This window comes from Rana temporaria, chromosome 1 (assembly GCF_905171775.1).
Source record: "Rana temporaria chromosome 1, aRanTem1.1, whole genome shotgun sequence".
NCBI lineage: Eukaryota > Metazoa > Chordata > Amphibia > Anura > Ranidae > Rana > Rana temporaria.
The window spans coordinates 61,393,721-61,406,452 of NC_053489.1; the positions used below are offsets into that span (position 1 = coordinate 61,393,721).

The 12,732-nt window shown below is 44.9% G+C and overlaps 1 protein-coding gene and 1 pseudogene across 2 annotated transcripts in view; one reads left to right on the forward strand and one right to left on the reverse strand.

Annotated features, from left to right (window-relative positions):
- The window catches only part of EGFLAM (EGF like, fibronectin type III and laminin G domains), a 273,167-nt gene that overhangs the window by 196,391 nt on the left and 64,044 nt on the right, over positions 1-12,732 (forward strand). For both annotated transcript variants that reach the window (XM_040338563.1, XM_040338572.1), the window contains exons 10-12: positions 7,509-7,609; positions 10,090-10,190; positions 11,234-11,378. In XM_040338563.1, coding sequence (XP_040194497.1) covers positions 7,509-7,609; positions 10,090-10,190; positions 11,234-11,378 — 347 coding nt within the window. The remainder of the gene's footprint in view (positions 1-7,508; positions 7,610-10,089; positions 10,191-11,233; positions 11,379-12,732) is intronic.
- LOC120925226 lies at positions 5,946-6,049 on the reverse strand (annotated as a pseudogene).

Below are 12,732 nucleotides of genomic sequence, written 5' to 3' on the forward strand. Positions count from 1 at the left end.
TTTTTTTATGCAAAGTTGTCCATTTATAAGATATTGCCAACACATAGCCTGTACATAGCAAAAATTACACCCAAAAATACATTCTGCTACTCCTCCTGAGTATGGCGATACCACATGTGTGGGACTTTTTCACAGCCTGACCACATACAGAGGCCCAACATGCAAGGAAGACCAACAGGTGTTCTAGGGACACATAGCATACACATGACAAGAATTACACCCCAAAATACATTATGCTAAGCAAAGGGTAAACAAAAAATGTACCTGTGGTTTTAGTAGCGCAGTTGTCCACGGGACGATAGCACTGGTCCAGGCAGCAGGCAGGGACTTGGTCAGCAAAAGAAAATGCAATTGTCCAGGCAACAGGCATGATGGCATAGGTCCTACAGGCAGCAGGCAGAAGTAGGGCCTCGTTCAGGACAGAATGGGGACAGGGGTAGAGGCTTCTCCCACCCAAATCTCTTTGAAGCCTCCGGGCAACCAGACCCTAATCTAGAATGAGAAAACAAAAACAATAGTTTTCTTCATCCAGAAAAACAATTCTGGAGCCCCTCACATGTGAGACCCCTGTGCTATGAATCCCACTAGTCCACTGGCAGGGTAAAAGATCAGTTCAAGAGGCAGGCAAAAAGAATGGTCAAACGGTCCAGGGTCAGTTCCAGATCAGACAGAGGTATAAACAGAATCGGTAGGCATAAGCGTGGTCAAATAACAGTCCAGGGTCAGTTCCATATCAGGCAGAGGTATAAACAGAATCGGTAGGCATAAGCGTGGTCAAATAACAGTCCAGGGTCAGTTCCATATCAGGCAGAGGTATAAACAAAATCGGTAGGCAGAATCGTGGTCAAATAACAAGCCAGGGTCAAATACAGAGCAAGCAGAGGCATAAGGGGTGTAAAGGTAAATGGCAGGAAGTGACTAATAATTTAGTAAGGAATGATAACGGCGGAAACAGCCAACTACGCAGAGGCCTGGTTGGGAAGGGCATTGGGCACAATAAAAACGGGTGTCTCTTCTCACTCCATCTTTGGAGCACACCCGGCATTTTTTTGGGGAATTTCGGCCTGTTGGTCCGGGAGGGATTTTATCTGGGAAGTGGCGCTCGTAGAGTCGGCTTACCACATCGGATCGAATGGTTGCTGGTGGGTTGCTGGGGTATAAAAGGGCAGTGGTGATTTCCTCCTGGTAATAAAGGTAGGATTTGGGTCTTGGAGTGGATTTTCGATATAATACGTAGGTGTTGTATATGGCCAAATTGAATAAGTAAACGGAAACTTTTTTATACCACTGGTATGATCGTCTTGTGGAAAGGTAGGGCTCGATCATTTGATCATTGAAATCGACACCCCCCATGATATTGTATTCGTGGATACATTTAGGTTTCTGGATTTGCCCATTCCTCCTTCTGATGGTAACGCATGTATTGTTGTGGATGGTAGAAAGCATGTACACATCCCTTTTGTCCCTCCATTTCACGGCCAGAACTTCCTCATTGCGTGCACTCGCCGTCTCCCCTTTTCTTAGCTTCTTGGTGACGAGGCTTTGAGGAAAGCCCTTCCGGTTCGACCGTACGGTGCCGCATGCGGGTGTTTTTTTTCTGTAGAGGTTTCGGAACAGGGGCAAACTTGTATAAAAATTGTCCACATACAAGTGGTAGCCTTTCTCCATTAGTGGGTTTAGGAGTTGCCAAACAATTTTCCCGCTGGTCCCAATGTAGTCTAAACAATTAGGGGGGTGTAGCTGGCTGTCCTTTCCTTCATATATGTTGAAGGCATAGGTATATCCGGTAGCACGGTCACATAATTTGTAGAGCTTTTCTCCATAGCGGGCCCTTTTGGAGGGAATAAATTGCTTTATGCCGAGCCTGCCAGAAAATTTTACAAGGGACTCGTCAACACAGATGTTTTGGTCCGGGGTAAACAACTGGGGGAAAATTTGGGAAAAATAATCTAGTAGTGGCCGAATTTTATAAAGTTTGTCAAAATTTGGGTCATCTCGGGGAGGGCACTGGGTATTGTCACTATAGTGTAGGAATCGCATGATCATTTGATATCTGGACCTGGGCATTTTTGAGGAAAAGATGGGCATGTGGTAGATGGGGCGTTTTGACCAATATGAACGTATTTCGTTTTTGTGGTTTAGTCCCATACAGAATATGAGGCCCAAATTTTTTTTAAACTCTTCCACTGTAAGGGGTCTCCATTGGAAGGGACGGGCATAATAGGACGTGGGGTGACTGGAAATAAATTGTTGGGCATAGAGATTGGACTGGGAAACAATTGAGGCAAGCATGTCCTCAGTAAAAATTAAATTGAAAAAATCTATCGGGGCAAAATTTTCTGTGTCCACTTGGACTCCTGGCTGGGCAGTGAAAGGGGGAATGTTGGCTTCTCCTGAATTAGGAGGAAGCCACAAGGGGTACTGAAGGGAATAGGGAAGGCTGGCATGGGACCTACTGGTACGTGACCTTGCTTGACGAGGTGTTGCGGTTCTGGTGGATGGCACAGCGGTGCTGGTGGATGGCACAGCGGTGCTGGTGGATGGCACAGCAGTGCTGGTGGATGGCACAGCAGTGCTGGTGGATGGCACTGCCTCCTTAGCAATACGCCTTCGTCTGGCGGGCGGACCCTCTTCCTCCTCTTCTTCCTCTTCTTCTTCCTCCTCTTCTTCCTCTTCCTCCTCTTCCTCTTTCTCCTCTTCCTCTTCACTGCTAACTACCGGCTCATAGTCAACATCAGATCCGGCGTCTGACCTTGCGGAGGAATCCGAATCGCAGAGCTCCCCGTTGCTCTCGTCGGCCGCAATAATTTCGTATGCCTCCGTAAGTGAAAAAGATCTTTTAGCCATCGTTGGCAATGACAAAAGATGGCACGTGGCACTGATGACACTGACAGGTGGCACTGACGGCAAATGGGACTGGCAGATGGCACGGGCAGATGGCACTGATGGCAGGTAGCACTGATGGCAGGTGGCACTGATGGCAGGTGGCACTGATGGCACTGACGGCACTGATGGCTGACGGCACTGATGGCACGGGCAGATGGCACGGGCAGATGGCACGGGCAGATGGCACTGGCAGGTGGCACTGGCAGGTGGCACTGATGGCAGATTGCACTTATGGCAGATTGCACTGATGGCAGATGGCACGAGCAGGCGGCACTGGCAGGTGGCACTGATGGCAGGGGCAGGTGGCACTGATGTCAGGGGCAGGTGGCACTGATGGCAGGGGCAGGTGGCTCTGATGGCAGGGGCAGGTGGCTCTGATGGCAGGGGCAGGTGGCTCTGATGAGAATGCACTGGCTGGTGGCACTGGCTGATGGCACTGGAAGGTGGCACTGGAAGGTGGCACTGGCAGGGACTGTGGGTAGTGTTTGTGTCACTCACTTTTTTTTTTTTTCACTGTAACGCTGTAACGAGCACTGTAATGTTTCTCTCCTCACACGCGGTCTGTGTGTAAGGAGAGAAAGCCGGCGATGAGAGATGATCTCATTTGTTTACATTCGAGATCATCTCTCATTGGACGGCTAGATCGAATGCTGAATGGCCGCTGTGATTGGCCATTCAGCACGATCTGTGATTGGCTGTGTCCGAGGGACGCGGCCAACACAGTTTTCAGCAGAGAAACGGCAGGCCGTTTAAACACGGCCACTTGGCACTTCAGGTCCGCGCTGCAGACGTATTTTTACTATAGCGCGGATCTGAAGTGGTTAAAACAAGTAAATATAATATCATGTCCTATCCGTTTACTAATACGTTGCTAATGTATTGCACACTGTACTCATTGCATCACTAATCATTTTTTCATTCTTTCGAGTCATGATTAGAAATGAACCTGCCTATGTTACGCCCCTTGTTACTATACAAGTACAATTATAATATTAATGTGATACCTACATAATCATGTGTATAAAAAACTTCAAATACGCTGAATAAACAGAACAATGATTTGGAAAGATGCTGACTTTTGTCCTGTTCATTTTCCCAATAAATGTATATTTTTATATAAATACTTTGTACAATTCCTGGGTACCGAAATAGTCCTCAACACTATTGGCGTCATAGGGTGACATTTTGAAATAGCCCTGACAATTCCTCACCTTTTCATCTCTGTATCTTTTGTGTCTGTTCCCTACTGCAGTAGTTATTATTCATTTGGAACCACTAATAAATATGAGGATAGGAGTTACCGATCTATAACATTTCCAGAACACAATAGATAAAGGTTGGAATGCCAGACTTTCAGCCCATTTGGCAGCATCCAAACATAACATATAGGAGCAGGTTTTTCTCCCTTTCTTTTTTCCATCAAAGGAAACTGCAGGTGCTTGCACCCGCTGCATCCTCAGGAACCAGTGATGTTACCTGGACCCATTAATTTACTGGCAAGGACTACTCGAAGGATAGTGTAAAAAAAAATGGTGCGGGAGTTCCTCTCATAATTCATACCAGGCCCTTCAAATCTGGCATAGATGTGTGGGCCCCACACAAAAATAAAGATTAAAAAAACAGCGTAAGGTAGGGTGACCAGCCAGACATCCACGGTTTCCGGGCACAGTCCCCGGATTGAGGACACTGTCCCTGGTTTTGTTCCTTTATTGGATTTGAACAGGGGCTGGGGCAATTTCAAAGAAAGTCAGTGCAGAAATAAAAAAAATCTTAATTACACACCTCCGCTCTGCCGCTCCTACTAGATTATGGGGTTGTATTTGTTCCATTATCTGTGCTCCTTTCTGGAGGTCATGTGCTGGTCGGAGCGGAGGCAATACTTCTTCAGTTTTGGGTGCATGCCCATTCAGCTCTGCTCGCATGTTCTTCTGCCTTGGCTCCAGTCCTGGCCAGCTTCTTGCCTTCCCTGGCGGAATGATCTTCCTCCGCGCCTATGGCGTGTGAACACAGCCAAAAAACTCCACCCGGTGCAGAAAAAATGTGCACACACATAGAGTGTTCACAAAAACGTGCAGACGGGTGCAACGTCAAGTGGTCCTCCTGTGAAGAAGGGACCCAAAAAACCCTGATCCCCCGGGGTGTTAGGCTCCAGGCGGGGACTAAGGTACTGTGGTCCGAGCAACCGAAGCCGACGCGGACCCAACTTCCTTGGAGGGACTGCCGAAACAGAACCCTCCCAGTACTAGGTGGGGCTCCTCCGAAGGGAGACCCTATTAGAGCAGGTGAACTAAGCCAGAAGGCCATGTCCACCCACTCCCAAGACGTTCAGGGCTGGCCCGAGGACCGACACCCTAATAGTCACACAGTGAACAAAACGTGCACAAACAAAAATAAGACCAAAACATGACAAACATAGGCTTAAATAAAAGAAAGTGGGGGAAAGTGATAGTGGAGAGTAGAGTGAAAGAAGTGGTCATTGTGTCCTACAATGACCAGGCCCTCCGGCCAGGAATAAAAAATTCCTCCGGTCCTAGCCAAAAGGCCCGGCCCAGGAGGCAGGTGCTAAAAAAAGCATGTTGCTGGTGCAGTGACCATGGTATCTTTAAATCAATGTGACCCTCACTCACAGTGGCACATGCACCATAGGCTTTTCGTTCCAAATCCAACCCCCGACCGGCCAGTGCAGCCCTCCACCCCTGCCCGCTAGAGAGCCCTTCAAGGTTTTCTTAGGGAGAACTGCCGCTCCAGTTAGCAGCCTCCGCCAATACTAGCCCCTCCAGACCCCCCGTCAACCCGGAGGATTTGCATGGTTCTGCCCCACTCATCAATGGGCATTACCAGCTTCTCCTACCGGATCGCCGACAGGGATAGCACTTACACCAGCCAGCCAGAAGGCCAGACTAGAACTCGGCAAAAAGACCAGACCAAGTGCAGCCACCCATTCTCACCAGGAGCACCCTTCCAGATGGCTCAGACGCAACCATTGGCCGGCCCCCAGTATCTGTCGGGCAGCTTGGCTTGGTCCCTGCTGAAACCATCCTACCAGGTGCAATGACGTCATTGGATTGCAACCACCCTGCCAATGGAGGTGCTTCAGCGCTCCTCTGACAACTGATAAGAACAGGTACTACACTTGATCTCAGCCAAAGGGCAGAGAAGATTTCCTTTGTTCTGAAGAGAAACCAGAGTATAACTTATTGCTTTAAGACAGACACACTTTTTGACAAGCCCTTGGATAGGCCACTCCCTACCCCCACGGTTGTCCGGCCATGCAGCTAGCAGAAAGACAGCTGCTTTGCGAGACGGCACATTTTATATCCTTATTAGACAATTGCCTGAGACAAGCTTCTCACAGGGTATGTAAAGGGGAAAGGGAGTCTTGTCAGCTAAGATGTCCCAGGCAAACGGGAAAGTACTTGGAGATGAAGATAAGTACCATCTTTTATAGCAGCCATCTCCTGCATGGTCTTATGGCCATGATGAAAGGGGAGGGTGCCCATTCCGACTATGTAACTAGCCCTATACAGCACATAGGAAGAATGGACAAACTATTTTCCCCCTGGAGAACAGAGCACATTAATAAACATAGAAATGAGTTCTAGTTTTCTAGTGTTCTAGAACAGTGATCATCAACTCCTGTCCTCAGGGCCCACTAACAGGCCAGGTTTGCAAGATAACTGAAATACATCACAGGTGATATCATTTGCTGCTCAGTGATTGCAGTATTCTAGTCTGCATCTCCCCAAGGTAATACATAAAATCTGGCCTGTTTGTGGGCCCTGAGGACAGGGTTGATGACCACTGTTCTAGAATATGATATTGTCCAAACCCAATTATCCCAGTACACAAAGACCTGATGAAGGAGGTCCCTTCTGAGTTGTTTAAAGTGGAGTTCCACCCATAAATAGAACATTACATCAGTAGTTTTAAAAAAATGTCATTAGTCCTTTAAGAATTTTTTTTTTTTTTTTAGATGCCTTCAAAGTGTTGTTGCTAGGCAGAATAGTTAATCTTCCCACTTCCTGCACCTAGGTGCTTAAGCTTCCTAACCTACACCGCACAGACTCCTGGGAATGTAGTGGGTGTAACTTTCCAGGAGTCTGTGCACTCACCAGTCTCGAAGAATCATGTGACTTGGACAGTACAGGTGCTGAAACCTGATCTGAAACCTATTACACTGCTTGTGCAGCACTGAGCATGTGCGAGATCTGCAAGGCTGAAATCCAGGAAGTCATACAGTCTGGCTTCATGATGCCCACACTTAAGATGGCCCCAGTCAATTTCTATTTTATAAAGTGTCTAAATGCTGTAACAACCTAACAAAACGGACCTTAGTTTACAGACTAACTTTACTAGAATACATTAAGCTTGTGTATTACAGGGGTATTTATATTTAAAAAGTGAAATTGTGGCCGGTACTCCACTTTAAGTGTATTGGTTTGTTTTATGTTGTAAATAATTTGTTGAATATACATTTTGGATTCTCTTAAGTTAGTATGGCGTTGCCCTTCTCTTCGAGTATTTATGAGTACTTTGGTCAGGTGTTTTTTTTTTGTTTTTGTTTAATATTTTTCAAATTTTTGCATTGCTTCTAACTGAATTTTTTTTTTTTTTTTTTTTAGATATTAATGTACAATATCCTCAATTTTATGGCCATTCCTACATGACCTTTGAACCACTGAAAAATTCATACCAGACATTTCAGATTACTGTGGAATTCAGAGTAAGTGGTTTGACTCCTGCTAATAATATTTATTACCAATCACAATAAAGCCTTCTTTAAACAGCACGGGTCTGATGCCGCGTACACACAATCTGATTTTTCGACGGAAAAACCATGGATGGTTTTTCCGATGGAATTCTGCTCAAGCTTAGTTTGCATACACACGGTCACACAAAAGTTCTCTGAACTTTCGACCGTCAAAAACGCGGTGACGTACAACACTACGACGAGCCAAGAAAATTAAGTTCAATGCTTCCGAGCATGCGTCGAATTGTTCCCCAAGCATGCGTTGGAATTATGTGCGTCGGAATTGCTACAGATGATCGGGTTTTCTTCAGCTCTCAATCTTTTGTTGGCAGAAATTCCGACAGCAAAAATCAGATGGAGCATACACACGGTCAGAATTTCCGTTCAGAAGCTCACATCGGACTTTTGATGTCGGAATTTACAATCATGTGTACAGGGCATAAGTATGTGTGGTCGGGCTGACCTGGGTGGCCAATTATCAGGGTGGCCATGTATTTTTAAAGGAAAGCTGTCATGAGAGAAAATGCTATGTGCCTGGTTGATCTTCTGCCAATCATTTGAATTGCTGACCTAAAATAATTTTGAAGATTGGAAATTTTGACTTTAGACTGTCAAGCAACCAGCATTTCCAAAAGAAGGCCAAATTATTAGATGTCTCTTCACAGTTCTGTGTAGAATCAGGTGATTAACCCCAGAGAATGAGATTGCCACCACACAAGCTGGTTCAGCACATATGGTGATGGTATTCTTGTATTTGCTGGATAGCGGTTCTACACACAGATGGCTAAAAGTTGCAAAAAAGAACGATTTGCATTACTCCACTCACGTTACCCATAAGAAGAGACTTGGCTCCATGCTTATGAGTTTTGTGCTGGAAGCAAGGACATGGGGATACCATTTGTTATAAGAAAGCATTGCTGTATCTCACAACACCTTAGATGTAGGCTTAACCACTTCAGCTCCAGAGGATTTGGCTGCCCAATGACCGGGCCATGTTTTTGCGATTCGGCACTGCGTCGCTTTAACTGACAATTACGCGGTCGTGTGACATTCCACCCAAACAAAATTTACGTCTTTTTTTCCCCACAAATAGAGCTTTCTTTTGGTGGTATTTGATCACCTCTGTGGTTTTTATTTTTTGCGCTATAAACAAAAAAAGCGTCAATTTTGAAAAAAAGCAATATTTTTTACTTTTTGCTATAATAAATATTATTTTTCCTCAGTTTAGGCCAATATGTATTCTTCTACATACTTTTTGTAAAAATATTTTTGGTAAAAAATCGCAATAAGCGTTTATTGATTGGTTTGGAAAAAAGTTATAGGGCCAGATTCACATACATTTGCGGCGGCGTAACGTATGTCCTTTACGTTACTCCGCCGCAAGTTTTCAGCGCAAGTGCTTGATTCACAAAGCAATTGCCTGTAAACTTGCGGCGGCGTAGCGTAAAGCCGTCCGGCGCAAGCCCGCCTAATTCAAATGGGGCGTGTACCATTTAAATTAGGCACGTTCCCGCGCCGAACGTACTGCGCATGCTCCGTTTTGAAATTTCCCGCCACGCTTTGCGTGAAATGACGTCGCCCCGACGTAATGTTTTGAACGGCGACGTGCGTTACGTCCTTTCGTATTCCCGGACGCCTTACGCAAAAAAAAAAAATTGAAATTCGACGCGGGAACGACGGCCATACTTTAACATGGGCTGTCTATTTTTACACCACCTAAATAGCAGCCGTAACTTTGCGACGGGAAAAGCCGACTAGCGACGACGTAAGAGAATGCGACGAACGCGTGTACCTTCGTGGATCGCCGTAAACAGCTAATTAGCATACCCGACGCGGAAAACGACGCAAACTCCACCCAGCGGGCGCCGAAGTATTGCATCCTAAGATCCGAAGGTGTACGAAGCCGTACGCCTGTCGGATCTTAGCCAAATGCCGTCGTATCTTTGTTTGAGAATTCAAAATAAAGATACGATGCAGAAAATTTGAAAGTACGCCGGAGTATCAGCAGACAAGGAGCAGTAGATCACTGTCCTGTCACAAGGCAGAACAGGGAAATGCCTTGTTTACATAGCCACCCCCCTGTTCTGCAGCTCCGTGACACAATCGTGGGACACCGGCGGACATCGAGTCCGTGGGTCCGGCGGGCACGGTCACGGAGCTTGCAGAAGGGGCGTGTGCGTGCCCGCACGGCACAAAATTCAAAGCAACGTATATATACATTGCTTTGCGCAGCCATGCCATTATTTTGACGTATATCGGCGTGACATGGTCGGCAAGCAGTTAAAAGAGAAGTTCGTTTTTTTTTTTTTTCAAATCATACTTACCTAGATGGATTTAGCATCGGTTCTCTGTTTCTGAAAGACTTTTCATTCTACATATGCTGTTATTTTATGTAGTGCATTTAGGTATTTTCTAGTCTAATTATTTTGTTAAATGTTTGTGCTTGGTGTTAGGCTCAAGGTGATGATGCCTTACTACTCTACTGTGGTGAAAACGAGTATGGGCGTGGAGACTTTATGTCAGTGGCCATAATTCGCCGGAGTGTACAATTTCGGTAAGTTCTCTGCAACCCTACTCCCCCCCCCCCCCCTACTCTGCACTGACCTTCTTCTGAGGTACATAGAGCCATGAGTATTTGGGTGGACAATGAACTATAATAAGCGTTTTAGAGCAAAGGTCTATAAGTCATAAAGTGAGAAAATAAATATATTTATTAAATACTACAGCTACGAAATTCGCTCAATCTCCTAGCCCCTTCATGGCAACAGCAGCATGACAGCGCTTAGAGGGACACCTATCAGTCGATATACATAGGGAAGCAAGAAAGTCCATCAAACAGTAGCAAGTCCTTAGCAGTTCCACTGGTGCGTTTCAGCCTAGAAAAATACCTTAATTGTAGTGAGCTGTAGTGTCGAAGTATAGAGACTAATTATGGTGACCTCTTCTAAAAACAGAAGCTCCCTGGCTATCATGGTTCAGTACTTTCTGTGTCATGGGCCTAGCATAAGCATGCAGATCAGGAGTTCTGGCTGTTGAATTTCTTGGTACATCCCTTGGTTAAACTGAGTGTCTCAGAATTTTGAAACCAGAGACAGCCAGTCAGCTAGCTTTTTCAGAAGCCAGCAATGTGGTCTCTGCATTTCCAAGTCTTCCTTTGATTAAATTAAAGTCTATTTCAAAGCAAAATCATTTGTAGCTTTAGAAAGAATGGGGTAAGGCTCGAAACCTTGTGGAGTTTTACTGTTTTTCCTACTGTCCTTATTTTTGGGTGGGTAGGGTAAGACTAGAACCCTTATCAACTTTTTATGGCTGTCTGTGACCCTGTTGTAGATTTTCCCTCACTTCTCTAGTGACACTGTTGTCTCCAGGAGTCAGGGGAACTTTCAGTAAAGCCCCATATAGCAATAAAGGGCAGAGAGGGGTATTTGGTCTTTCCTATGCCAAAAATGTAAGAAAAAAGTTTTGTCTGGGCTTACACTTTAAGTGAAGGCTGGAAAATTGAATCTATCTATCTATCTATCTATCTATCTATCTATCTATCTATCTATCTATCTATCTATCTATCTATCTAATCTTTTCCTTTTTTTTTGTTTCTAGCTATAATTGTGGAACTGGGACTGCTATTATTACAAGTGACAGCAAAATCAAACCAGGTACCTGGCACGTTGTGACAATTTACAGAGAAGGTCTGAACGGGTGGATAAAGCTCGATAATGGTGCTTCTGTGTCTGGAAGGTCTCCGGTAAGACGCAAGACATAGAAGAACACCTCACAGTGACAACCAATAGAGTTTTGCGGTAGGGGATATATTTGATGAGCCATTTTTTTAAATACATTTATTACTTACAAAATATGGCCAAAAGTACGTTGACACCTATAATTATTGCGTTCAGGTGTTTCCAGTGAAGGGCATCGTTAATACTACAACATATAAAGACCTTTTAGACAATTGTGTGCTTCTAGCCTTGTGTTAATAGTTTGGTGAAAGTTTGATTCCAGCATAACTGTGCACAAGGCCAGCTCTATAAATAAAATGGTATGGAGGGTCTGATGTGGAGAAACTTGAGTGGTCCAAAGCCTTAAACTGAATCGTATTGAACATATTTGGACCTAAGCATTAAAGACAGACTGCAATACCAGGTCTTTTCATCCAGCATCGGTACTTGATCTCACAAATAAACTTTGAATGGCCACAAATTCCTAAAGACACATTCCAGAATCTCACAAAAAAAATTCAAGATGAGTTAAGGTTGGTATTGCTGCAAAAAGTTTGGGGGGTCCATATTACTTCCCATGGTTTTGGAATGGGATTTCTAATAAGCTCACATACAGTATGTGTGATGGTCAAGTGTCCACAAATGATCATATTGTGGCTTTTACAGCATTTACAATTTATTACCATGCATTTTTATTTGACTCTTTTTAGGCTGGTCATTGCAGATCACCAATAGATATAAACTAAAATTTAAACAATGTCTAACAAAAATACTTCAGTTTTTACAAGGACATATCTATATAGAAAGTTCAGCAGCCGTTCACCTGTGGCACACAGGACCAAATGTACACTGCATATACCCTTCAGCCACTTGTCTTGGACTTACCACCATCCAGTCTACTGGCCTGCCATATTATTATCATCACCACCAAATAATCCTAAGCAGGGGTCAAGTCCTGGGGAAAAAAGTGTGGGAACTCCCACCCAAGATCCACTCCCCTACCAAAAAAAAAAAATGATATGCTCATATGCATAATTACTAAACCGCATGTTTTTTTTTTTCGATCCACTGTACCTTAGTAATCCTTTGTTACTGGCCGCTTCCTGTATATGGATTCATCGGGTAGTGTGCGGGTATTCCGTCACTTCCTCGATGCCGCAATGTCTCCTGGGAGCAAGTTCTTTCTAAATCCCGCGATAACTCGTGGCAGACCTCCGCAATGTCTCCTGGGAACAATGACAAAAGCTCCCAGGAGACATTGCGGCATTGAGGAAGTGACGGAATACCCGCACACTACCCGATGAATCCATATACAGGAAGCGGCCAGTAACATAAAGGATTACTAAGGTTCGCCTGCCCCTGACAGTGACTCGAGCTGGG